Here is a 26,851-nt window from a genome sequence, read left to right as displayed (position 1 = left end):
GCTTGCTGCACTTATAGTTAAGAGGGCGTCAAATAGTGATAAAGCAAAGGCAAATTTGCACCATGATACTGCTACGACAGGTGGAGCAGACTTTGAAATTAGTAAAGCTTTGACTTCAGGGATGTATTCCTTGATTTTTTGAAACTATTTTTTAAAAGAGATAATTGTGATGAGGTCGACAAGGCAAATTCATCATTTATGTTTTCCTTAGTCAGAATGTGGCATGGCTTTATTGGACATAATAATACCTAGTAATTCCTTTCTCTTTAGTATTTATTTTGTTACAATTTAAAGTTTAAGGCGACAGATGTCAGTAGTTATTTCGGGTCCCTTAACTGACAGTTTATCGTTCAGTGTTCTTGTAACTAAAGAAGTTACCCTAACAAAATAAAGACATCTATCTATCTCGTTAAATGACACTTTCCGGGCAAGCTTCACCACGTCAATAAGAGCAGAATTGTTTGCATGACTAAGTGTTATGATACAAAACTATTTATGTTTGTCCGGCATGACAGAATTGTTGCATCATAACGGAACACAGGCTAAGGACTTGCAAGTACTCATCCGCACCGTCGCAAAGACATTTGTCGACAATCTAAAAAAAAAGAAAGAAAGAAAGACAGAGAGAGAAGTTATGCAAAGTCAAAACGGAACAAACATGATTAGGGGTCTTAATCTTGGGTTGTATGGGTTTTGTTTGGGATTTAAGTATTTTAATTGATGTGGGTAGTGGGTGCAAATGTCATCTGTGTTCAACTTAATTACCGTAAAATTCCGAAAATAAGCCCCGCCGTACAAGCCCCTCCAAATATAAGCCCCCCGAACTCATAACACAAAAAACCCTCCGTTAAATCGCCCCTCCAAATATAAGCCCCCCGAGGCTTGTACTTGGCAATTGTCCTCAAATACAAAGTAAAACAAAGCAAAAACGGTAAATTTCCCTTCCAACTATAAGGCTAGCCCAATCGATTTTGAAACGCAAATTTCCGTCCGTAGATGAACCCTTCCGAATATAAGCCCCTCAAAAAAAAAGCCCCTTAAAAAAGGGCCTTTGAAAAATATAAGCCCCGGGGCTTATTTTCGGAATTTTACGGTATTATTAACTAACTATTACTAGGGTTTGTAATTTAATTCATCTTGCAAATAGCTATTATTTTAATTTTTCCCTTATCTTGTACATAGCCCTGATATATTGCAACTTGTTTTAGGTCTTTAGCAGCAATGCTAAATCTTGTTGACACATTAGTAAAGTTATTATTATTATTTTGTGTTGAAAAGAGATTTTGGGGAATCACAGGTTTATTCCTTACAGCTAGTTTCTCCAATATTGCAGATTTTTGATGGTCATTCAATTCGCTCATCTCAACAATTCTGTCATGAACCTAAAAAAAAACAAACAATACAAGCAAAAACTAAGCTACTTATCTGTTTTGTTCTGAGTAAATTATGAATTCTCAAGAAAAGAACTACAAAAAAACCTTAATACATTTGAAGGGGAGACTGGGACCACAATTTATTTTAGTTGCTGGAAATCTCTGAATGTCGTAACTGTTCATTCTTGGTAGGATGCCTAAAATGCGCACATAAATATTGCTTTCGGTTCCATTAAATTCATGTCTTACTTACAAATATATGTTTGTAGCAACAGGAGCCATTATTTGGGCAGATAAAAAACTCTGGGTCAGCTGCTCGCACGCAAGAAAGGATAGTTTAATAATTACGTTTGTAATTTTCTTATTCAATGAATATACTTTTTTCAAGTAATAATTTAGTCTTGGCTATGATACCTGGTTTATTATCTGAGCTGCTGCATGTCCTTCGGCAATAATTTCCTGATGTTGTGATATCAAGAGAAAGTATCTCAGTAAGGAAAGAAAACAGTTTGTCTCCAAGTTCTTATAACATTTAATCATTCCACTCATGATATACCATTGGCATACTGTGCAGTAGTCATGGGATTGGTGCCTGGGAGGAGGACTCTGCATATGAAAGGGTTGGGGATGCTCATCGTCTCGCTTAGGGGTGTAAATTTCGGATTTTGGTCTCACTTTGGGTGTTCTGGGCAAAACGCCATCATAATAGCCGTGAAGGTCTCGTTTAGGGTTGCACTTGAAAAAATATAAAAGTATGTGTATTGTCTGTGTTTTAACATGCTTTCTTTTAGGGGTCAAAAAAGCTTGGACTACGCCCAGATCGGTCTCCTTTAGAGGCTTAATTCAAAATTTCTGACAATCATCCCCACCCCTTTCATATGCGGAGTCCCCCCCTGGGGATTGGTTATGGCATTCAGTGGTAGAACCATGGTGAAGGACCAGGGTTCTCTAAAATGCATCCAATCCGGACAAAAGAAATTAAATCTTATAGTAATTACAGCAAAGTTTCTTGGAACTGACACAATTATTGCTACCAATCAAGTATGGCACTTAAGGACCTTTGTTAAACTGGAAAACATTGACTTAATGCTGAGGAAGTGCAACACTTATTTCAAGGAAAATAATTTTTGTAAAGATATGTGTAAGGTCCAAAACACTTTGTTTTTAACACTCTTCCAACTGTCTCAGAATACAGGTCAATACAAGCTCTCTAGTCAAAACATGTGCTTAACCCTTTAAACCCTAAGATCAAAATTTGAATTCTCATTTGTTGTCCCTATTCATTTCCTACAGAAGTAGTGGGGAGAAGTTGATAAAATATCAAGCAAATTCATCATGTGTGATCATGTCCGTAATTCTCATGACCACTCTGTTTTACAAAGCATTGATATTACAAGGAGAAATTTGATGCTGATCACTCTTAGGGCTTAAAGGGTTAAAGGGCTACATCATGAGAATAATGATGGTTTAGGTCAATACTGTAAGGTAAGGTAAAGGTGCACACGAGCCAAAGGCACAGTTTCCGTAGCGTGAAGCAAGCCTAGGAGTATTGCTACTCCCCTCTGGACGTGATGCTACTTCATCACAGGGTTACCCTCCAGCAGTATGTCGCTGGTACCCATTTATAGACCTGGGTGAAGAGAGACAAAGTGGAGTAAAGTTCCTTGTCTAAGGAAACAACGCGACGGATGAGGCTTGAACCCCGAACCTCCAGATCCAAAGTTCGAGGTGTTAACCGCTCCGCCAAACACACTTCCACTTCTCAATACTGTGCTGAAGTCATTTCTTAGGGTCTTCACCCAGACACAAAATGTTCCTTTAGAGTTACAAAGATATCTTCCAAATTTCATAAGGGAGCACTAACCATAATTATTTTTTGGTGAGTTTGGAAGGCACTGCATTAAAACTCGAAAAGGTTGGCCCAACTTTTTCAAGTTTCAATGATTCCGCTTCCATCCTTGCCATCTGTTGCAACAGACAGCAGGAAAGAGTTTCAATGCCTAAATAACAGAACTGGAGCATTATTTTTGAAATTCAAATGATGCGAGAAAAAGTTTTAGCTTTTGTAAAAAGATAGCAAATTGCATGACACAGCCCCTTTAAATTAATGCACTATGCACGACCAAGGTTGTTGGCAGTTTCAACAACAAGATTGATCCCTACTATTAAACATTCTTAGACCCCATCTTTCTTGGTCCTTTGCAAACACAAAAGCAGACTGGCATGATACAGCACAACAATCATAATAATACTCACTTTCACAGTAGAGTCCAGCTTTTCAAAAGAATCAGAACCACAGGCTGCAAAAAGTTTGTCAGCCATATCATCAGGAACAACCTGAAAGTTCATTGGATGGGCAAAAGTGTCAGCAAGAAGCTTCAGACAAAAATGGTGTCAGAGATTTGAAGTCCTTCTACTGTTAAACAACTCTGGCTAGTGATCATATTGGAAATGAACCTGGCTGGGGGACAAGGGGATGGGGATCCCTTATTGACCTACACAGGCATGTGCTGCTGAACAGGGTTAATGGTTTTCAGGGTCTTTTCAGGGTATACAATTTCACCATTTAACATCTTGAATAGGGTGTCTTTCTAGACCAGTAGCCTTCAAAAGAGTGTGAAGGTTGGCAACAAGAGGTCTACATTCATGGTACGAACAGTTTTTCTCAAAACATGTAATTCTATGATTTTAGTTTGAAAAACTACTTAATTCTGTATTCAAATCAAAATGAATCAGGGTCGTAAAGTAAGGCCTGTAATCTTAAGCAGGGTCAGACTGTGAAGGCCTCAGCTGCACACCTCTACCCATTAACTTTCCTTGTGTGCTCATGAGCACATTAAAAAAATAACTGAACTCTGAGTTGCATAGTTCTAAAATAATGTAATAACAAGGCCCTGCTAGGGTGAAAATGGACTTAAAACTGTGACAAAAGAATAGATGAAATGGCAACAAACAATAAAAAGAGGGATTAAATACCAACGAGGACACTGCCTACTCCGCAAAACGTGAAACAACCAAATTTGAAATTCCGATTAGGGACACACATATACCCTCCCCTCCAAGAGGGTCTCAATAATATTGACAACTGTGGTATCATACCCCAGCTATTTCAGTGATGTCATGAGCCTCAATTATGTCGTCTCCTTTCAGTCGGGAAGCACTCTGTAAGTATGTTATGGCCTTCAAACAAATACAACATTATGATAATAATAAAAGAAGTATAACGATAGGAAGCCAGGAACAAAAGTGTAGAGGCTGGTACATCCAGTCAATAGGATTAAAAAATGACTGAGGTTGAGGAAGAATCAGTTCTGCAAAATAAGCTCCCCCCTCCCCTTTTCTTGAACTAGGGTAAGATCTACAACATAAACAATGATTTGACAGTAAAAAAAATTAGTGCTGACACAAAATTCCCCCCAAAGCCAAAACTGAAATGAAAATTTCCCGCATTACATACAAAAAATAGGCCCTCCAAAAAATCCCCTTGGAAAATTTTAATTCCAAGACATGTGTGCATTTGAACAAAGCAGGGTCATGAATAATAAGATACTGGTCCCAGGGACAAGGCTGTAGGTCACTTGTTGCAATAAGTTATTTATGTATTTCTCAAGAAAATGAAGGCTCCAACAACAATAATATTACCAATTTAAAAAAAACTGATCCTAACTAAACTATTATCTTTAGTTTTACACACCTTTCGCATGTCTCCTTCTGAAATTTTTATTAGTTCATGAATTGCCTGTATAAAAAATAAAATAGAACTCCATGAACTTAAATCAAAATGTAACCTTCTAATTTGAGTGGCTGAATTGTTGAAACCCCCAGTACTTATTTTCAACCTTTTTCAGAACAGACCATCTTTCCATACCTTGTTATCACAATTCACATTTTCTTCTTTACAGATCATGTTTAGCCTTTTCTCGAGTGTTTCTGTAGACAGAGGCTTGAAACGAAACTTGGAACAACGGGAAGTCAAAGGTTCAATAATTCTGTGAAAAAGAAAAAAAAATGGGATTATAGGATGAGATTTTTGAGTTAACCATAAAAATTGGATTAGTTAAGGTTGAGAGAAGTATCAAGTGGGGTGGCCGAGAGAAGAGGGAAATCAACACGAGAGCAAAGCTGATAGAAGGTCAAAAATGCTGGCAGGACACTGGCAGGAGGGTATGGTTTGGTTCCAAATTTGAGCTTGACTTGTTTTGGGTCATGGTAATGTATGACAAGTGTCAAGAAAAAAACAAGTAATACATGTTTGAAACAAGGGTAAAACTGGGCCACAACATGTTCAGTTTCTCTGATGAGATGGTCAACAACTCCAGTTTTGTCAATGTACTCCAATTTTGGACCAAACGACTGCTAGATGCTTTCTGTGCCAATTCTCAAACCTGACACCAAGGGCACTTTCCATTTAGGCAAAATTTCTGGTTGGAAATTCCAGGAACATTCTCAATCAAATGGAAAGGCTTTCCAGCCATAGAGCTTCGTTTGCAATCTCATTGCTTGCATGAACCCTTTTTCAGGTACTTGGGTTTTTCCCTTTCTTCACTTCAAAATTCCAATGCAATCAGAAATGCCTCGGGACACGTTTAAACAAGTGTTTAAGAACTCTTAAGTGCTTCGTAGACAAACAAATTACAATATTTACATTTTTTTTTTTTAGACAGAAATGGCATAAGGTTCCACTGTCTGTAATAAATCAACAAATTAAAAGCCTGTGCACATACCTACTAACATAGTTACAAATGAGGCAAAATCTTGTTGACTTTGTCTGTTTCTCCATAGTTCTTCTCAAGGCTGCCTGATACAACAATCAAACTTAAACTTCAACGCCAGATCAACTTTTGTTTTCTTATTGCCAGGCACTATATCTGGCTCTGCAAAACAAAAGAAGCTATACCTCTATTGCAAGGATTTCTCAAACACCTAAAGACAATTTACAACATACAAGCACAAGCAGAAGCAAACAATGTTCTGCCCAAACAATGGTCATTCCTACACGACATCACGTAGAAACTATCGTTTCTACCATGGCGCTATTCCCAACGCCCCCTGATATTCTCTATGTCTTTCATCCGTAGCTTATCCTGCCTCAATAACGCCAACTATCCTTAAATAAGTTTCTTCCGATGCAACTGTGTACTTGAAGCATACGAAATGTAATAATGTTTGAAAACAGTAGTATTGTTAGCAATGTAAGCAATAAGTATTGTCAGTATTGTAAGTATGGTATGAATGTTGTAAATAATGTAAGCAATGTAAGCAGTGTTCAATATTGTAATTATTGGGTTAAGTAAAGCAAATAAAAAAAAACAAAAAAAAAAAAAAAAAAAAAAAAAAAAAAAAAACAATCAAATATAAATTCTTGTAAACAAATATGGAAGTAACCAGTCCTTGACTTAATAAGTGTCTACTTTAAGGTGTGAATACAACATTTACCTATTATTCAGGGTGTTCATCAGGCATTGGAGATTGGAGAATTCTCCATTTAATACGCAGATTTCTCCAGCTAACAATCTTTCATTTTTTTATTCGGACGTGGAGCTTCTTTCAGAATATTCTCCTATTTCTAGTTAATGTTTTTTAGATAAAACTTGACAACAAACCAAATTAACACTGATATCAAACCTGTGCACTAGGTGTCATGGAATCTGCCTCATCTAAAATGACCAACTTGAAAGGTGGACATGGTTTACCACTAGTGAGAGAAAAAATTAAACATAGTAAGTCAATAATTTTCCAAGTCTAAAAAAAGGTCTTTATTAGGGGCTTATAAGTGATTTAAAGAAAAGAGAAAATGGTTATAACTTCATAAGAAAGCGCAAAGACTAACTTCTCAATTTCAACCTTTGTTTCAAAGTAAATATAGGAAAGGTGGAAAGGCAATACTTAAAACAGTCACTTGCTTGTTTGTTTAATGTTTTCCAGGCACTTGTTTAAGAAACTAAGAAACACAAACAAATAGCAACACTTACTCTGCTCGTAAACCAGAGGCTGCCAGCTGTGCAAACTTCTTCACTTTGTCTCTCACTACCTTCAATATAACATATAATGCCATTTTAAGATTCCTAATTGGCATTCCTACAAAATGATACATGGCTTTCCAGTGGTTGGGTTAATTCCGTATATAGGTTATATATAAATGCGCTGCTGTGAAGGGTAAAGCCTGCGAAGCACAGATGTATTTCCAGTCGTCGCTTCTCTCCCTCAGAAAAGTAATTATTTTCGGAGGGAGAGAAGCGACGACCGGAAATATGTCTGCGCATCGCAGGCTATGAAGGGTATAGTTTCAAGCATTTCAGTCTGGGATAGGATATAGAAATCAGCCAGTCTAGGACTAGAATGGGTATCATTGATTGAAGATTTTAGTCTAGACTAGGGAAAACGGGAATTGCCAATCACAAAAATGAAATTGGCAAAATTTAATTCACCCACAAAGCAGTTTCATAGCAACAGACGGCCTGGCTATTATTGAAAATATAGCAACTCTAGGATCATAGGTACATGTAGGAATTTTGGGGGTTAAGTCTAGTAATGTATCCCATAAATGAGATGAGTACAAATAGGGATGTGATCCATAAAACAAGTTATCCCCTGCTTAACCAGTTTAGATTACTTCAGGGTATTTTAAAATGACAGCATTCAATAAGCACTGATACCCATCAAAAAGCTACTTTTTTCAGGGAACTTGGCTACTTTTCTCCCTAATTCAAAGAGATTACAGAAAGATTTCTTCAAAGCTTGTTGATACAGTTGGTTACTTGACTCAAAACCAACTGCCTACTTCACAGTTCATTAAAACCCCTGAATTAATGAACAACTTTATTACCAAACTTTAACAAACCTGTATTCCACGCTCATCAGAAGCATTTAGTTCAAGAACTCGCGCTTTCATCATGTCAGATCTAAGAAGTGAAAACAGACAAAGTGGTTAAGACAAAATTAACTAATGTAGAACACAGTGGTTTGCAGGAGTAGAAGACTTTGGATGTTGTCCCATAACCATGGCTTAATGCAGGTGCGGTGTGTAGGTCCCCTAAAGATTTCTGGCCAATGAAAAATGAGATAACAGGAAATATCACTACCCTCCCCTCATATAAACTTATCTGAAGTTTGTTACTCTGCAAATTTTTTAAAATTTTATTGAGTATGATCACATGACTGAACATGAAAACAGTTGTGTTTCACTGAATGAAAGTTTCACTAACTACATGCTGGCACAAGGAACTCAGACAGATGTCCCAAATTCACTTATTCAGATCTCCTTGCTCTTGTTTGGAAACTGCACTTGCGTTTTAAGAGGAGTTTTGCACGGCTAGACTACAATGGCTCAGAAGGAGACTATATATAGATACATGTACAACGGTAAGCAATGAATATGAAACTGATGAATATCTGAATTTTCTCTATTGGAACTGCGGAATCAAGAAATAAATGCAAAGATCATTGTAGTAAAAAACGCACCTTATGAAGTTGTGAAAAGATTTAAGCCTTAAAAAATTTAGGCTTGCCAGGATTCGAACCCCGACATCTATCTAATTAAGCTATAACAGGTTGCAAAAATACTTGAGACACTTTACCTTGTGTTTATGATCTCCCCTCGTCCCCTTATCAAAGCTGCCAGCAATACAAGACCATGCTCAAAAAACTTGGAGGAACAACTTTGAATGGAGGGGAGGGGGGAGGTGAGTAATATATCTCACAGATGTGTGACTAGCAGCGATTTGAAGTAAGAAAGGCCGGTTTTTCGTCAAAGTACGTATCCAAACATTTCTGCAACTGTTTGCAGTACACTGTTACAAGACAGGCAGAACCAAGATCATGACATACCCAAACAGTTGTCTTGCTATAGCAAGTATAGTGGATGTTTTTCCAGTACCAGGAGGACCATAGAACAGCAAGTTAGGAAGATCCGCTCCCTCAAGTGACTTTTTTAACACAGAGACAACTTCATCTTGGTAGGCAACATCATCAACAGATCTAGGACGACTGAAAATAAAATTTATTTATACATTTTTACATTTAATGTAAAAATGTTTTAACTACTTGAACAAGAGGGCATTAGCTTACATTTGTGGACATTAATAATTATTATAACAGTAATAATAATAATAGGAAATAATAGGAAAGTCATCCCAGATCTCCACTTCAATGTTACCAAGTTATACATCCCCTTCCCTACTCCCTCTTTCAACAACAACGGCGTTGTCAACAAGAACAGCAAAAAAGCAATAGGCTTAGATTGGCAAAACAAAAACTCTGCAGACACAACATGCTTTTCTGTAAATTTCTTTGCCGTCTCTGCATGACTACGACATGAAAATACCTAATTCACGTTTTGAGGAGGATGTGAACACACCATAATGACTTTTTTTTTCTTTTCCTGAACTTCAATACAGTCTGTTAGACTTCAACTCCAGAAAAAATGCCATTATTTGATGAATTGTATGAGATGGAGTAACCGCTATAAAGTTTGAAGCAGGCGAATTGACTTTTTAAGTGACGTTTTCATAGCCATCGCCGTCGTCATTGCTTAAGCTCCCTAATCTTTTATGATACATATTGCTCTCTGAAGTGAAACTTAACTCAAACTAAAGACCTTATTTGATAACGCAAATCAAGACAAGTTATATTTTTAACATGCATTGTTATATTCCTAGACTTTCACTCAACTAAACAGGGACTGCCATAGGCTGATTCTTGGTCACATGGCCTTGCATTGACTAAAATCAAATGTATTCCGATCGTGATACATTTGAGCAATAACCCCACTCAGGATACATTAAGGCATGTGATCAAAGCATGGTGGAAAGTGGTGTGACAGAAGGCAGGAAAAACACTGCAAGTTTTCTTTTTCGTGAATGAACACGACAACACAAACATGAAGCCTCAAGCTAAAAAGCAACGATTTTCAACGTTATCCCTGAAGAGAAACAGCTAATATTAGCAAAGTACTTTGTAAATCATTCATTCAGTGATTTTGAGAATTAAATTTGTGTTCTTATCAGAATGGAGTCGACTGTTTTGATTTGCTCTGGTTGTTCTTTTGTCGCTGTTGAAGTGAAAGTCTAGAAAGATAACAAAGCACTTGATGTCAGGTTCCTCAGGAAACCAGTTAGTTTTGTTTCCCGAGAGTCCTGATGTTTCCCGAGACGAAGGAAACATCAGGACTCTCGGGAAACAAAACTAACTGTTTCCTTAGGGATCTGACATTAAGTGTTTAATGTCAGTAACCAATATTATCAAGCTAATATCAATCAAGAAAGAACACCATTGTCTTGGGAAATGGGGACCTGTTTTTGCCCTTAGGGAGAGGGAGTGGGTCGGTTGTTGCTGGTTGTGAAGTGGATGAATTTTGCACAAGATTCGGTAATTTCTGTACAAACCAAGGAAAAAATGTTTGCAGCAATGTTTCTGCAATAAAGAAGAACTCAACAGCATAATTTTGTAACTTTAAAAATTTCCAGAACATATAACGCAAAAGAGCTTTTCTTATTCAGCGAGATCGGTTATTCTGCAGTTTAGCTGGCCTTTCCATTGACAGTTTATCTTTTTACATTTTCAAAGAAAAACGAGTAAACATTTATACTCACTATTTTTCAACCCATGGAACAACGACCCGCTTGCTCGAAGGACCGGCGCTCTCTTCGCTTGCTGCCTGCTTTAGCTTCGATGAACTGCTAGAAGAAGTTTGCCCACGTAGAAAGGCATCCATTTCAATTTTAGATTTTAGGCCTTTGAGAAAATAAGCGGACAAATAATGGAGAAGATTGTGTTTCAATCTTCGCACAACATGGCGAACACGACTTTCCCGCCAACTGATTTGACAGAGCGAGAGAACTGGAACTAAACTGTTGCGTGACTTTGTGTGACCAACTTGTCGGTTTGTGACTTAAGAGCAAAGGATTTGCATATGAAAGGAATATGCCAAATATATTTCATGAATAATAGGACAAATAGGCGTTTGTTCAAAGTGGTAAACCAACTAACTGTCTTTATTGTTGTTTTATCGGATGAGCTGGCAAAATTTTATCGACGAGAGTTTATTAGGTACAAGCCAGGTGGCAAGAGCTTCGATTCATGGTTTGGACGGCAAAAGATATGCCTCAAGTGCGGGATTTGTGGTTAGTATATTCTTAGCTGTTTATTCTATGTTTCGTAAACATTCTTGTGTTCCTAAATTATATGGGAGTGAGGTTCCCATTACTTTTATTTGCGGAAATATGATGATTTCCCTTTTTAAAAGACTATAAATAAGACATCACAATCGATTATACTCAATTAATTTGTCGTTTATCGCTCGCGCTGTGTAGTCTGTGTAGTAAGGTGTTGATGTAACGCTTTGTGTGTCGTGTGCTGAACTTTGTTTATAGAGTCCTTTGTAACGATGATATAAATGGAACAATCTGAATAAAAGTAAGAATCCGTGTGAAAAAAAAGGACAAAATCTGAATTCTGTGAGGCAAAAGAAAAATCAAATTCGGTCTAGTTTCATTCGGAATGTAATGGAACAGGCATTGCTGACAATTTTTTCTTTCCTTGTAGTCTAGACTAACAAGTTCACAGTACCACTAAAATATAATCTCACGCAAGCAGCAAAACGGAATAATTGATTTAACGAATCGGGATCGGTGTGTTTTAGTGTTCTACGCTGCAGATGCATGCTCATGTAACCCGGGCTTTGTGTGCTGCATGCTATCGCTGATCCACCTCTTTTGACTCTTTTGAATTCAAGTTGTTCAGCCAGCTTTCATAATGGACACCCAACCAAACTGAGTGACACCTTAAATTGATTTTAATTTTCTCTAGTAAAAAGATGGACATGCGAAATATATAACTACAAATATGTGTCTTGTTGAATTTAGACGTAGACAAAATGTATAGAAAATGTAAGACATCAATAATTTGATGTCTTATATTTTGTCTACATTTATTTTTTGAGCAGATGTACTTTGTTTGTGGATATTAGCGTCTGTTCTTATATTCTCAAATATTTGATGGTCTTGGAATGATGCGTGTGACTGTTTGTGAAATGTGAGCAACAAGGGCCTATTCAGTTACTCTGATGAAACAAACGAGGAATGTTTTAATCAGAGAAGCTAACATCTATTTTGCTGTACTCCTCTGCAAAAATAAAATAATTTGGCCTTTCAGCCAGCATTCTTCTTGACTGACAAATGCTTATAGTGCTTCATGAATCTCTATATAAGTGCCTGGCCCTTCCTTTCTTTTCTAATAATGGTGCATATCAAGTCAGTGAGGCACACACTCAGTGGGGATGTTTTCACTGTAACATTTTAAAATATACACCTGCACAGTGGGAAGCAAACTTTTTCTCTGAAGATTAACAACATTATTGCATGACCAAGTCTTGACACTTCGTCTAGAGGTTTAGCACATTAGCCTCCTTCCTTCACAATCATTAGCCTACATTGCAGACGTAAACTAATCCCAGTTAGTAATGTCTGCGTAGCAGCACAAAGATCCTCGTTCTGGGCCCCTTACAGATTCAACAAATTACCAGCAGCGCATTTCAAATTTCCTTTCAACCTGATTGGCAAATCGACTCAAATCCCGGTACACGGGTGATGGCCCAGAACAAGGATTTTGGTGCACGTTTGTAGATGGCCATAACCAGAGTTTAGTTTCGTTTGTGGCGCAGGCTACACACTCCTATAAACTGACCTTAAGCAGCTGCTTTTTAAACTAACACAGTTTACCATACATTACCCATCATACATGTACTCTGTTAACCAGACCTCACAGTGGCAGATTCAGATCATCAAGTAAGAGAGGAGCCTGCACATCCAGACCAAGAAAAGAGGGGGGGGGGGGGGGGCAGGCTCAAGGATAATTTTTTTCAGCACTACAGGCTTCAGTGTGGCTTCAAAATAAAGTTCACCAGTGGCTCCTAGACTTAATTGTCGGACCTATTACCAAAGGAAACTCATTGTCTTTAACAAGCCATTTTCAAGTTTTAAAAATACTCATTTCATTATAAGGCCAAGTGCAACTTCAGAACCTTTCATATGAAAATGAGTGACCATTTGAATGAGAATGAGGAGCTATTTTCTTATCAAATATTTCTTACTTCCTCTCATTTTGATGAAGCAGGCCTGAGAAAACAGCCAACATTTTGCAATTCCACCAGTGGTTTCCCTGCAAAATGGCATCTGAGGAACTAATGCTGAAATTCCATACTGATGGCATGTCACTTACCCAGATCTGGGTAGTTTTCCTGATTGGTTTAAGCTTCGGCCCAGATCTGGGTAGTGACATTTCAGTACTTGTACCTCATCTTTTCATGGGGAATCTGTTGGTAGCATTGTGAAAAAACAGCTGTTTTCTCAGGCCATTCTAAGGGAACTTGAGGATACCTGGAAATGGCCTGTTCTAGAGTACTTTTGGTGCCTCTCTAGCCAGTTAGCATGGGTATCAATAGTTAGAATATAATCAAACAAGAGAGCAAGGAGATAAGAAGGGCTGCCAATGGTTAACTGACAACACATTGAGTTCACAGGAGTGCAAATTATGCCAGAAAGTGTAATATTTTATCATTTTTTTTCAGGTCCTTCCAAGCGAGGCCCAAGCATTAATCAATGGAATCACCAAAGATCCCTCACCTTTCTATTCAAAAGGAATTGCTATTAATAGAACAAAGTATGTATTTGTTAGGTCAGAACCTGGACATGCCATCTATTGCCGCAAAGGCAATGAAGGTGCTGTAGCAGTCAAGACCAACAAGTGTCTCCTGATTGGTGGATATTCAGATGGAATGCAAGCGGGCTGCTGTGGCTCAGTTATGGAGAAGTTAGCGGACTATTTCATTGTAAATGGATACTGAATTGATGATCGATGATGAATTGATGGTTCAAGAGTGAATTGGTATAAGGATGTAATATAGGCTTAACCTGAAGATTTTCCTTCAGGTGTCACAATGGCTACCTGTAAACAATGTACCGGTATGAAATATGTACGCATTTTCTCTGTTACTTCACTGTTTTTGAACTCTATAGCAAGGAAACAAGATTTATTAGCAACAAGGATGAAAATGTCTATTTTCATAGATATTAAATGGATCATATTGTAAAAATCAGTATTTTGTATTGTTGAGAATGTCAATACATGATCCAGAATTTTGTGGCAAATAAACATAAAATATTTATTTACATTAGTGATTTCAGATGGTGTATTAATTTTTGCTTTCAAACCTCTCTTAAGCGAATATTTGCCCACATCACTGTTCCAGGTTGTTAATTTATTGAAAAAATATACAAAAAATGACAGTGACACCAAGTCTGCGAACAAGGATTAAATGTATGACCCTAGCAGCAAGTTTTCCCAAGCATAAACAAAGTTGTCACAGGCTTACCAGAAAGTATAGAATTAAAAGAAGGGTAATCAGGCACAATCAAATGCTGGCACAAAAAACTCATAACTCTTGGTCTCTTGGTGAGCTCTCTTGGTCACTGTAAACTTTTGAACTAACTGATTCTACCAGTCTCCTGTCTTGACTAGCCCCCTCCCAGTCTCCAGAGGTAGTATTGCAATCCCTTTGTTGCTATTGCTTTAAAGCAGAACCTAAAACCAACCCGTCCTTCCCCCTCCCCACCCATTCCTCACAGTTCCAATCACTGAAGGCCAGACAACAGATGTATGTATCATGTGTTCATGGTTTTAATGCTTGGCATTCTAAGTATTCTTCATAATTTCAGCAGTTACATGCCACGAAATTATTGGAACACCTGGACAAAAGTATGTCACACATATTTGTATATAATTTATGTGTTTCCAAGAACCCTTTGTATTGCTTCCCTTTCCCTTAGTGCCTTCCAAGCAGCTTCCTTCTCTTTCTTGGTAGGTGACTTTCGTTTTTGTTTACAGGCCATCATTTTTCTGAACCACTCCATGACTTCTGCATCGGCTACTTGTGCTCTGTGCTTGAGTTCCTGTCTCTTCATCTCCTCCTGAGTTAGTTTCAATAATTCCATTTTTTGCTGTCTGTTCTTTGCAATCAAAGCACGTAACTCATTTTGATGTCGTTTTAGCTCAGATAAAACTTCATCATCATTATCCTCATCAGTCTGATCATCAGCATCTATCAAACCCTGGAACACTAATTCTTCCCTTATGCGCGCCTCTAAAGTACGAGTATGAGGTACATGGGGTGCCTTTGTAGGGGTGCGAGGGGGGTTGTTACCACTCCTTGTAGTAGTAACATTGTCTGAGTTTCCTGATACGGAGGAACTCTGCTCAGAAATAGGCGCTATTATATTTTCTTCAATTAAAGCAGAGACCAGTCTTTGCGTAAGAGGCCCAAATGGACACAGATCCTCTTCTGGGAGTGCAGCAGAATCTCCTTTTTTTAACGTTGATTTTTCTTCGCTTGTTTTGCCAGTGTTTTCACTTGTGGTGTTAGTTAATGTTCCACGTAGTTTCTTGTCCTGCACCCTAGCTCCTTCCTCTTGTTCGATAAGAAGATCTTCCTGAGCCCACTTTTCTGCATAGTGCCGTCCCAAAGGTGGGATCTTGTAATATTCCTGTTCGTCATCAGGAACCTTTAAAGACTCTTCAAGAAACTTTTGGTCCTCTAAGGTGATGTCTGCACAGTATGGCTCAACTGCCGTCCAAAAGCGATTGGGGGCATCGCTTTTTGCTTTCACACTAGGGGAGAATGTGTCCTCCTCCTGGCTTCCTTCAGAAGAAGCCGAATGTTTGCTCTTTGGTCTTCCCACCGGTGCTGGGCTGGCGCTACGAGACTCTTCAAATTTTTGGCGTTTTGCTCCTTTCTCCTCTGCTGCTGACCTGCTACGTTTAAATGAAGACAGCGAATTTAGAATCTCTAACTCTCTTTGCCTAACGCTTTTCTTGTCTTTTTTCTCTACCCAGTCAATCAACAGTTTCATTTCGGAGTCGATCTGTCTTATTCGGCGATTGGCGCCTGCAAGAAGAGTTTCAAGGTCGCTTTGAAGCAGGTGGAGATCCTCTGGTGCGATCCCTTGTTCGGTTGAACGGGTCAACAAAGAAGTGAAGAAAGGACACATCGCCTTGTGGTCCACCATTTTAAAATCAAAGTACTGGAGAGGACAGGGATCATTGTCACCTTTCCCATCGTCTGTGGTGTTAGACATGGCCTTTACTCAAAGAACATAAACAAAGTTTCTGCCAATTTCGATTCCCCTACCACTCTTCCTCGTTCATCACAAAGCAAACAACATTTTGCTATGTAACCTCTCCTTTTCTTTGCGTGCTTTCCGCGTGTCCATCGCGCGCAAAATACCTGTGCGGACTGGGGCATGGGCAGTTTTGATTAAAGTATCGATCAATGTGTGTTGTATTGGTGTCTGGACTCTGAGTAAGAATTTCAACATTTTTTATTATCATAACCAGAAATTGACTAGAACGCACATCCCTGCCCTATTCTTTAGAATTTTAGACACTCTGGGAATAATTAATGTCTCACCACCCCCCATGGAAGTGGTTCTTGTTTTGCTATTGCGCAATATCATATTGCCTGCATGCTGCATGTCGTCCGCCATTTTGCTTTCTTCTCGGCTGTGGGGAGCGCCATGATGGATTCGCAGGGGCCATCACTTTCCAAGGGGTTCCCTGAACAACACACAGGGGCCAGTGATCTGCAAAACTGTTCCAACGGTAGGAAAGTATTTTTTTCGTGAGTTATAAGCTTCTGTATCCGATGCTAAGTCGTTTACGACGTGTTTTGAACGTTTTACAGAAGCTCGTTGTGTTGTGATCATAGAGCAAAGACATGCTCTCAGAAATACTTGAATTGCGCGGGAAAACGATTATTCTGCATTCATATAAAATTGGACTTTAGTTGAACTCTAAAACTCTTCAGTTCAAGGAAAGCAAAACTACTGAATTAATTATTGTTTTGGGGGTCAGCTATTGTCTTGCGCAAAAGAATGTCTGTAATCGTATGCATGCAGTAGTAATATCGGGATTTGATGTCAATATGAGTTGTAAAAAGCTTAGTTTACAGATTTTATAAATAGAACTTGCATTAAGATTACCTTACGTAAAATTTTGTCAATTCCTGAAATTTGCTTAACCTTACACTTAGCTCAAGCTCAACCCAAAACTAACATATTTTAGGAAGTTCTCATCTTGTTATTTTTAACATATGATGCCCAACATTTGGAGAATAATAACAAAAGTCTTATTTGTTTTAAGTGCACTTGAAATGTTCTTTTGTGTGAAGCAAGAAATCTTACATCTAGACTCTGTATGGGTATTTCCCAAAAAATAAAAGTTGTGTCGATCAATATTAATGAAATACAAATCTTGTAGATTAAAGTGAATGATTGCATTGCTATTATGATCAAGTTTGACAACATGAATTTTGCGATGACACAAAGAAATCTTTCAAAAAGTGTGATGCTTGATCAGATGTTTTGTATTGCTTATTACGACTGTAAAACCCAAAATTGCCTTCATGATTTTTTGTTTCCATTGTTGCCGCCGGGTTGCTCAAGCTCGCTAAAATGTTACCATGAAAGTAATCAATTCATTTAGCTCTATATTAAAGGAACTGAATGACTGTCCCTCTAATGTCACATTCTCCCTCAGATTCCTAAGTAAACACAAGGCAATTTATAGAGAGAATTTTAAAGCTCTATCAGAACTTGGTCGAGGCACGCTTTCACATATTCTTTGCATTGCTCCTTAACAGAAGACGACAACTATGAGTTTGGCAAAAACAATAAAATTCTTGAGGATGGCAAAGACTCCCAGTCTCACCCTCAAAATGAAATGGAAGAATCATCATCCACCTTGCTTGATAGTGAACTCATTATCACAACAACGAGTACCATTACAACAAATTCAAAGCAGTTTTCACTACCCAGTGTCTCAACAGCCTGTTGTGAGTCTGACCAGCCTAGCTCTGAGCAAGACTGCTTTAATCTCCATGGCAACTTAGAGGACCAGTTATCATCACCATTTGAACATGGAAGCACAGTGAACCATGATGAAGATTTGGATATCACATTCCAACGCTCTGTATATGGTGGGATTGGAGATAAAGACATGAGCTCATTTCACCCTGAAGGTACTTTTAATCTCCATAAATCCTTGAAGTTCTCTATCCCTACCAACATTGTTGTTCGGAATTGGGTGGTCCCAAGAAATTTCTATACCCAACCCGTAGATTACTGTCACTGGCAATTCAAAGGGAGGATTAGGGTCTAGGAGCCACAGTTTAAGGAAAAGTATGAGCCTTGAGCAGAATTTCTACCGGGGTTGGGGTGGGGGGAGGGGGAGGGGGAGGGAAGGGTTAGGAAAAAATTGATTAATAATTGATTTTGTCACATTAGTCTCACAGATGCCATTGTTTCTAAAGTGAACTTTTGCTTTCCATTTAAAAGTCTTGAAATTTGTACAATTTTAAATCCTTGCTGGCGAGCCATTAAAAAATCTCTGCAGCAGTGTCTTGAATGAAAGGTTTCTTTGATCATGGAGGCTGTTAGTGTTGTTTCTTTAACAATATTTTAGTACTTTCCTTTAAAGGTGACGTAAATCATCTGGAAAGAGGAGGAATCAAGCCTGACTTTAACCTGATCAGCGTTGACGGCAGGGTTGTTCCAGAGTACATAAGAAGCATTGATCCTTTAGGATCTCCTAGTGTGGCACATCTGGTTGACCCTTGCTCATCTACACATTTACAGAATGGCCAACAGTCTAATGAAGAACAGAGAGCGCCTTCTTTAAGTAAGTCAAGTGCAAAGTCACGTCTTTAATACTTGGGGACCTTAAGGGTACTCCCATACGTTTACATGTGGTACCTAAACTGTATAGGTATGCTGCATGCAGTGGGGTATTACATCTGGGCCAAGTTCCTGAAACGTAGATTAGTGCTAATCTAGGATTAAAACTTTTGTTCCACCTTTTGTATATTTACTTTCCTATGCATTGCTTAGAGTAACATTTTATGTTATCATCTCTGGATCTCAGAGTGAAGACACAACAGTATTTTGTAAGCTCGAGTTACATGTTCTGTAGACAAGAAAACCTTGCTTGGAATTTGGCTTAATCCTTGTTTAAACTTAACCATCTTTTGGGGAACTGGTGTCTGCAGTTTTGGAGTTCCCAGTCCTCAAACAGGGTATTCTTTTTAGTGCCATGATCATTAGATATGGTTTCTCTTAGTTTCTCTTGTCCTAAACCCCAGTTAGATACCTCACCTTAGGAGTCCATAATTTTCACAATTTTTTTCTTGGAACTTTTTGAAAATGGCACAAAAATCTTCAAGTTTTTTTAATATTTTCTTACAAAAAGGTTGGGAGTAAGAACCTCCTGGAAATACAGGTACACTAAGTAACCCCCGGAAGAAAGTCACACCATTGATAATATTACTAACAGGAAAATAAGAGCTTCTTGAGAATTTAACTGTGCCTAACTTCAGGAGTACACAGCTATTCTATTTAATTTCGTAATCACGTGAAATCTGTGATTTAACCTGCTCTGACTTTTTCATACCTGTTTTATTAAGTACGTTTTTCAATTTTATTTTTTTGTTTCTTTCACATAGTAGAAGGTTCCAATATCAACAAAGAGTGTCTCAGTCATGAAGCCACAAACCAGGGACAACATGTGGAGAATAACACATTACTTCAAGAGCAGAATAAACCTACACAGGAAATAACAATTCAAGTGTATCCCAACAGCCAAGCTATCTCCTTGGTAACGACTAGCATTCTTTCTGCTGATGTGACTTCCTTTCCAACTCAAGTTCCTGCATTTTTAACAGAGGGAGATGCTGAAGCGAGTGAAACACATTATCAAGTTGTTACAACAAGCTCAATGCTAAATCATGGAGATGGTAGTGCTGCAGCTCTGGATGTGCTTACCTCCTCAGCAGATCTCACCAGAAATGTGATTTTGACAGATCAGCAACAGGTGTTGCTGAGTGGAATGCTGGTACCAGGAGTGACAGGAAACCAGGCAATTCACATCAACATGACGCGTGATGGAAGTAGTGGCATGGAGGTGGATGAAACATCACAAGATGAACAGGTATTTGAACTCTGTCCAGTCATAAGTAGGTCAAAATTAATACGATTTTCCAGATGCATACAGTCAAGAATCTTTAAGACAGTAAGCGATGTTTTCGCAACATTAGGTTGGTCAGTTAGTATGCTGTATCTCTGAGGTATGCTTAATTTTCAACTTATCCACCCTCCAGCTCACTGGTGAAAATTTATTTTGTCTGTAAGTAAACTTTTTCCTTTAAAAATTTCATGGTTACTTGAATCAAGTTTTAACATACTGTCATATTAATCTGAAAGTGATGGGGTTTTAGAAATAAGTATGTTGAGTTTCTGTTTATCCTTGTTGATTATTGTAAAATGTTGAGTTCTGCTGCTAAATTGGTGCTGGTGAAACTCGAAATCTTCTTGTAATTAAAAGCAAATATGTTACAAAGAAATGAGAGTTTCTTGGTAGACCAGTGCATTCTTAACGTTTGATCTTTCGGACCTTTTGTGTTTTGTACGTTATTCATGAGCAGTAGCTGAATGAGTTAACCATATTAACCAGTTTAATAGGCCGTCTTAGGGTGGGTATGCTTTCCCTAGTTTGGTTTTCAAAACCAGTCGTTTCATGCATTGAGGAGGAAGCCATGTCCCTGTTGGCATTGTACAATTTATTATTGTTTTTGCACTTAAATTGTCTTCATCACTGTTGCAATTATTTCAACCCCTTGTGTTGTTTGTCGCCATTTCAAGGCCATGTTGCTTGTCGTGATTTTACCCGGGAAGGGTCTCATTAGAGTCTCTGGCCAGATCCTGGACAGAATTATGTCATTGGTATGGAATTTATGGGACCAAAATGCAAATTTCTCCCTATTGTAAAATGTCCCAAATGGCGGAGAGCAGGTGACAAGTCAGGCTGTATTCACAGGCTAGTCCAAGTTTTGTATTTTCTTCATTATAACTCATAAACAAGGTTGTCTGTAGACAAAATCAGATATAAGTGTTAGACATGCAGTATGGTGCAGTATTGCACAGTCACTACTGAAAGATAATAATATTATTGTGGTAATTTGCATCAACAGGAGGACGAGGAACAGTGTAGTGATGGCAAACGTCTTGTGTGCCCACACCCTGACTGTAATGTAGTGTGTTCCAAAGCATCTAAATTGAAGCTTCATATGCTAGTGCATACAGGGGAAAGGCCCTTCAAGGTATCTAAGAAATTTAAAAAAAAATTAAAAAGTCTTCTATTGTGAGATTTGTAAAATTTGGCACATCATAACAAATGGTCGCCTAGTTGGATTTTGTTGATCAAATTAATGCCTTTTTTTTATTGATTTCAGTGTCCTCAAGAAGGGTGTGAATGGGCATTCACAACATCATACAAATTGAAGAGGCACATTAGAGGCCACACTGGAGAGAAGCCATTTCTGGTAGGTTTTTTGCACAGCCTTATTTGGGTTTAACAGTTTAACAGTACTAAGGGTAAATGTAGTATATACTTGACCTCTACTTCTGTTGTTGTGGACAGATAGGTGGGAACCAAGGAAAAGAAGGGAAGGATTTAGTCTAGATGAAGTCTAGCCTGTGCAAGGCTCTGAGATAGTTGGGATGTTGCAAAATTATAACAAACTAAGCAAAAATATGGTGTGTGCGATCTGAGGAAGGGGAAAGTGGCTCTCTCTTTCCCCAATCCTTAAGCATTTTTACTGCAATTAAACCTCACATTACTATCTTGGAGCCTAGAAGAGGCTTTCTTAAACCTGGAGAGTTAAGCAGGGTGCAAAGAAAGTCAGTTTTACAGCCTGCCATTCGGGCAAGCTGTAGTTAGCATGTACTAGCCCACAAGCCATTTCAACTAGCCCCAAAACCCTTTTTAATTATTGTTTAGTTTATCTTTATCTTCATTATTGTATTATTGTCTGGGGATCTAGGTACAAGACCAATCTTCGCCGTCTTGTCTCTTTACAAAAGCGAGTTATCAGAATTATTTCTAAATCAACTTTTGATTCTCATTCAGACCCTATTTTCAAAGAATTAGAGCTACTAAAACTTTCCGATATTAGACAACTAGAATTGGGTAAACTTATGTTTTCTCTTATCCATTCTCTTTTGCCTTCAAAGTTCAACAATTATTTTTCTTTAAACAAACAAGTCCATAGCTATGCCACTAGACACGCAAACAATTTTCACCTTCCTTTTTGTAGAACAAACCTTCGTAAATTTTCTGTCAAGGACCTACTTATTATAACTCTATAGAAAATGATATTAAAGAATCTAATTCTCTCCACTTATTCAAAACGAAATTGAAAAAAAAATTATTTATGAATTATTAGTTATAAATCTTGTAGTAAATAGTTATATTTCTTCACATGTCTGATATTATTTTTATACTTATTGTTACATGTACCATACCTTATATTTTGTCAACTTAACTCAGTCTATGTAATTAGTTAATTTCTACTTACCTTCATTGTATTTTACCTTCGATCCTGGCCTTACTGTTACTGTTAACTTTATTTTTACTCTGAGGGAGCCCAATGTCTATAAGCCTGATGGTTTCTTTTTGGGCTTCCTCGCCACTTTCATTTGCTTTTGTGTAACTGTCTTGTTTTATCGTTGTTTGTATTTTGTGGTAAATCAAATAAAGTTACAAAGTTAATTAGCAGGATTGATTACAATCCTTCTGTAATTTGAATTTCCCCAAAAAACAGCATTTGCCGTCAGGCAAGTTACGAAAATCACTAGCCCAATAGCAAAATCCACTAGCCCCAGGCTATCGTACACAACTTTCTTTGCATGCTGTCAAGAGAGTTGATTATCTTTTAAATGCCTGGATTTGATTGTAGGATATAAAAATGTTGCAAATTGGATGACTGGTGGACTTTTTTTTATTTAACAGTGCACCCATGAAGGATGTGGCAAGTGTTTCACCACTGCTTACAACTTGAAGACACATGTCAGAGCCCACTATAGAACAGACACCCACATGTGCAGATACGAAGGCTGTGACAAAACATTTCCTACAGCACACAAGCTAAAAGTTCACGAAAGAAGACATCAAACAGAGAACAAGCCATATAAATGCGAAATGGAGGGGTGCGGTAAGGTGTTCTCTGCCAATGGGACTTTAACAGCCCACATGAAGATTCACAGTGGAGAAAGACCACATGCATGTCCTGTAGATGGATGTGAGAAAAGGTTTACAAAGGCATCAAAGTTAAAGCTGCATTTGAGGTCACATACGGGTGAAAGGCCATTTCACTGTGAAGTACAGGTATAACTATCATAATATTATGTTTACAGTCGAACCTCTCTCTACTGTATGTCTCACTTCACCACAGTGTATAAATGAGTGCTGACTGCAAACTGGTGGGTATAACCCTGCAATAGACTAGCTTTCTATCCAGTAGGGAGTGGTAATACCCCTATTATACTTGCCAAGTGTCACACCTGCAGATTGAAAACTTGGATCTCTCGCCTACTCTCACCTGTGTTCTAATTTGTCATGCCTGGTGGAAAAGTTTGAGCCATTACAGCATTAACTGACACATTTGAAAAATATATTAATTATTCAAACAAACCAAAACCAAAGAGAGAAAAGAGAAAAGAGAAGTCTATGTGGATGATCGACTTTCTCCGAATTCTCTTTTTTTAGTAGGGAAGTCAATGTTCCTTTGTGTTCCCATGTTCGTGTTAGATGGAACTCTTAGTAACATCTTCGGAAGTCTTGAGAACGTTTTCGGACATCTTCGGATATTATCAGACCCTACAAAAAATCTTGGCACTCTTAAGATAAAAAATGTCACGCCTATAAACGTAAAAAGTTAGCAGGTATACCCTATGTTCTTCCATTATACACTCTGGCCTTATGGGCGTCTTTGGCTCATGGTGCGCTTTAACCATTTTTATCCTACATGTATTTTAGATACCCTATTCCCCTAAATGTCTCTGTTTCCTGTCTGACAATGATTGTTGTAGAGATTTGATTCATTTCACAGTGTCTTTTTTGTTCAGGGATGTGGCTGGTCTTTCACAAGTGCTTATAAACTTAAGCGGCATATGCGGAAACACACGGGAGAGAGACCATTTATGTGCCTCCATGAAGGCTGCCTTAAATCATTCACAAGATCAAGTCATTTAAAGACCCACATGCTTGTCCATACAGGAGAAAAACCTTATGTTTGTCCTGTGGACGGTAAGGTTGTTTTCCCAAATGAAGTTTATTATGCATACCTTTTTTCGCCAATTATCACCTTACAATAAAAACAGATGTGCAAAAACCTTCTCTTGGAAATTGAATGGAACGCAATTCTCTCCTCAAGCACTGGAGACAAAATTTTAATTTTCATTAAGCATTGATGCCATTCAGTTATTCATAGCCATGTACCGTACTCTGAGAAATCACAATAACTTGATTTTTTGGCCAGAGAATGAAATTCAAGTCTTGCAAAATTTGACTTTCCCATTCTTGCAAATTTGAGGTGCGCACCAAAACTGGATAGCTTTTAGACTGTTCACGCTCCTCTATTTTTTGCATAAAGATAGTTGTTATTGAGTACTTATCATTACTGGTCAGGTTGGCTAGCTTGGTCCCATGTAGCGAGGGGGTGGGTGTCAGAATTTATAGTAGTATGAGGGAGGGAGGTCAGAAAAATGGAAATATTTTATCATGTTATTAATAAAATTTATTAAATATTGTTCTCGTCTCTTCCCAACCATCCCCTGCTCCCAAAGTAAATTTGAAATGGTACATTTGAAACGTGATCCTGACAATCTTACAAAAAAACAAGGGACTGTGAATAGTCTGGATAGTTAGCAAGGGACTATTCACATGATACCAGAATGACTTTCATTCTGGAACGAGTTCAACCCATCTTAAGATAATTTTTCTGTATTTGTTTTCATGATGCTGAAACAACCTTTTGGTTCCTACAAAAGTCATTCCGGTTTTTTTGAAATTTCATTCTGTTATCATGTAAACTGAAAACGAACTTCATTCTGGATTGTAAACAGTGTGTAAATCACAAAATAATTAATTGTGTAGTCTGGGGTAAGTGGCACATGCGTATCTGATGTGGTGCAAAAACCATGCAAGCAAGAATAAGCTAAACCAGTGAAGTTTATGATGTGAATGCACTACGAACTTCATTCTGGAATGAAAGTCATTCCTGAATGAAAGTCATTCTGGTATCATATAAATAGCCCCTAAGATAGAGAAGTTTAATGTGCCTGTTTATGTTTTTTTTAAGGGTGCAACAAGGCATTTACTGCAGGAAGTAGTCTTAATGTACACATGTGTAAACACACTGGTGAGAAACCATTCAAGTGTGATATTGATGGTTGTGCAAAGACCTACACCACTGCTGCTAACTTAAGGGCTCATCAGAAGCGACATGGAATGAAGGCCGTAGTGGGTAAGAACTTATACATGAAGTTCTGGCAATAAAGTTAATGCTTTTGCCTGTAAAGAATAAAATCAACATTTGGACATTCGATTGCCTGTACTATTCATGTGGGTAAAAAAAGATTTTGAAGCATGGGCAAGTTAGGGTACTTTTGGTGCTTACCTTTTGACACAAAACATTGAATTGGTTAGGTTGCCCAGTGCATGATGATATACACTTTCCTTGCTGCCCCCAGAAATACCTTGTCTGTTACGCTTTGAACTCAACAAAGGCATGAATAAAAAGCTTAAAGGAAAATGTAAAACAAATGGTAAGCGATATTCCATTTGGCAGCTGTAACCACATGACCCCCCTTAAGTTTGTCATTGTTCCGTTTTTGTCCCCTGTCTTTCCTCCTTGTTCTGAATGTTCTTTATTGTACTGTGGTTACATTTTCTACCTTCCTTTTTTTTCCTACAGTTGATTTCAGTGATGCTTCCCAAGGTGACATGCCTGCAGAGCTTGGTGTAGTTAGCTGCGGGAGCAATGCTAGTGAAACAGAACCCGAAGTCATGTACACCACCATTGGTTCTTTCCACCCAAGCAATTTTAACCTAGATGATGCTGCACGTCTTTCAGCAGTTGGTATTCATATACCCCCTTCTTTGCAGCCAAACACGTTGTGTGCCCTGGTAACTTCCACAGGTAACTCACTTTCCACAGGCATCCCACTTGTGTCTCCTTCGACTGAACTTGCACTGGAAACAGAAAAGAAACAGTCAGAAGATGGAGAAATGAAGGAAGCAAGTATATCAGGAATTCAAGTGCCAATCTCAGTTCAACAAGAGCAATTTGTTACCGAGGACCTAGAAAATAATACAAAACTTGATGTAACGGAGTTCGTCGTGAGAAGTACTAGTGATGACACAATTTCACCTGCCGCCCAGGTAAGGACAGAGGTGGTTGGAGTGGACGGAACCAAGCTCTCTGGAAACTTTGATTTGTGTATAACCAGCATGATGAGTCATATAACAAGTGAAGCAGGACAAGATGGAACTGGAGGACACGCTGCTGTTAAAAGTGTTGTGTCATCAGGTCGGTC

At 38.2% G+C, this 26,851-nt stretch overlaps 4 protein-coding genes across 4 annotated transcripts in view; 2 read left to right on the top strand and 2 right to left on the bottom strand.

The window, feature by feature from the left end:
• Positions 1–280: 280 nt before the first annotated feature.
• LOC140950028 (replication factor C subunit 4-like) lies at positions 281–11,188 on the bottom strand. Its single transcript, XM_073399186.1, has 13 exons — positions 10,964–11,188; positions 9,201–9,359; positions 8,215–8,275; positions 7,346–7,404; positions 6,999–7,068; positions 6,098–6,171; positions 5,242–5,362; positions 5,068–5,112; positions 4,473–4,553; positions 3,630–3,710; positions 1,788–1,832; positions 1,311–1,382; positions 281–595 (listed from the first exon to the last, which is right to left on the bottom strand). Exons 1-13 carry the CDS (start codon positions 11,083–11,085, stop codon positions 494–496), a joined length of 1,092 nt encoding a protein of 363 aa, XP_073255287.1. The 5' UTR covers positions 11,086–11,188; the 3' UTR covers positions 281–493.
• A 72-nt stretch (positions 11,189–11,260) lies between these two features.
• LOC140950029 (profilin-2-like) lies at positions 11,261–14,541 on the top strand. The gene is made up of 2 exons (XM_073399187.1): positions 11,261–11,494; positions 13,939–14,541. Exons 1-2 carry the CDS (start codon positions 11,384–11,386, stop codon positions 14,212–14,214), a joined length of 387 nt encoding a protein of 128 aa, XP_073255288.1. The 5' UTR covers positions 11,261–11,383; the 3' UTR covers positions 14,215–14,541.
• A 66-nt stretch (positions 14,542–14,607) lies between these two features.
• Positions 14,608–16,539, bottom strand: LOC140950027 (transcriptional adapter 3-like). Its single transcript, XM_073399185.1, has one exon. The coding sequence runs from the start codon at positions 16,499–16,501 to the stop codon at positions 15,152–15,154; it is 1,350 nt and encodes a 449-aa protein (XP_073255286.1). The 5' UTR covers positions 16,502–16,539; the 3' UTR covers positions 14,608–15,151.
• Positions 16,540–16,901: 362 nt separating this feature from the next.
• The window catches only part of LOC140950648 (uncharacterized), an 11,885-nt gene continuing 1,935 nt past the window's right edge, over positions 16,902–26,851 (top strand). The window contains exons 1-10 of the mRNA XM_073399889.1: positions 16,902–17,024; positions 18,064–18,441; positions 18,900–19,100; positions 19,921–20,405; positions 21,445–21,573; positions 21,706–21,795; positions 23,265–23,639; positions 24,380–24,560; positions 25,615–25,779; positions 26,230–26,851. The exon at positions 26,230–26,851 is cut by the window's right edge and continues 79 nt beyond it. Coding sequence (XP_073255990.1) covers positions 16,940–17,024; positions 18,064–18,441; positions 18,900–19,100; positions 19,921–20,405; positions 21,445–21,573; positions 21,706–21,795; positions 23,265–23,639; positions 24,380–24,560; positions 25,615–25,779; positions 26,230–26,851 — 2,711 coding nt within the window. The 5' untranslated portion in view covers positions 16,902–16,939. The remainder of the gene's footprint in view (positions 17,025–18,063; positions 18,442–18,899; positions 19,101–19,920; positions 20,406–21,444; positions 21,574–21,705; positions 21,796–23,264; positions 23,640–24,379; positions 24,561–25,614; positions 25,780–26,229) is intronic.

This window comes from Porites lutea, chromosome 10 (assembly GCF_958299795.1).
Source record: "Porites lutea chromosome 10, jaPorLute2.1, whole genome shotgun sequence".
Classification (NCBI taxonomy): Eukaryota; Metazoa; Cnidaria; class Anthozoa; order Scleractinia; family Poritidae; genus Porites; species Porites lutea.
The sequence above is the reverse complement of the archived record's forward strand: the minus strand, read 5'-3'. Positions and strand labels throughout refer to the sequence as shown.

Coding starts and splice junctions, on each gene's coding strand:
- LOC140950028 (XM_073399186.1), bottom strand. CDS start 11,085: ATGGATGCCTTTCTACGTGGGCAAACTTCTTCTAGCAGTTCATCGAAG. Junction 4,554..5,067: donor CAGAAGGAGACATGCGAAAG/GTGTGTAAAACT, acceptor ATTTGTTTGAAG/GCCATAACATACTTACAGAG. Junction 1,833..3,629: donor AGCTGGACTCTACTGTGAAA/GTGAGTATTATT, acceptor TCACAACATCAG/GAAATTATTGCCGAAGGACA.
- LOC140950029 (XM_073399187.1), top strand. CDS start 11,384: ATGAGCTGGCAAAATTTTATCGACGAGAGTTTATTAGGTACAAGCCAG. Junction 11,495..13,938: donor CCTCAAGTGCGGGATTTGTG/GTTAGTATATTC, acceptor ATTTTTTTTCAG/GTCCTTCCAAGCGAGGCCCA.
- LOC140950027 (XM_073399185.1), bottom strand. CDS start 16,501: ATGTCTAACACCACAGACGATGGGAAAGGTGACAATGATCCCTGTCCT.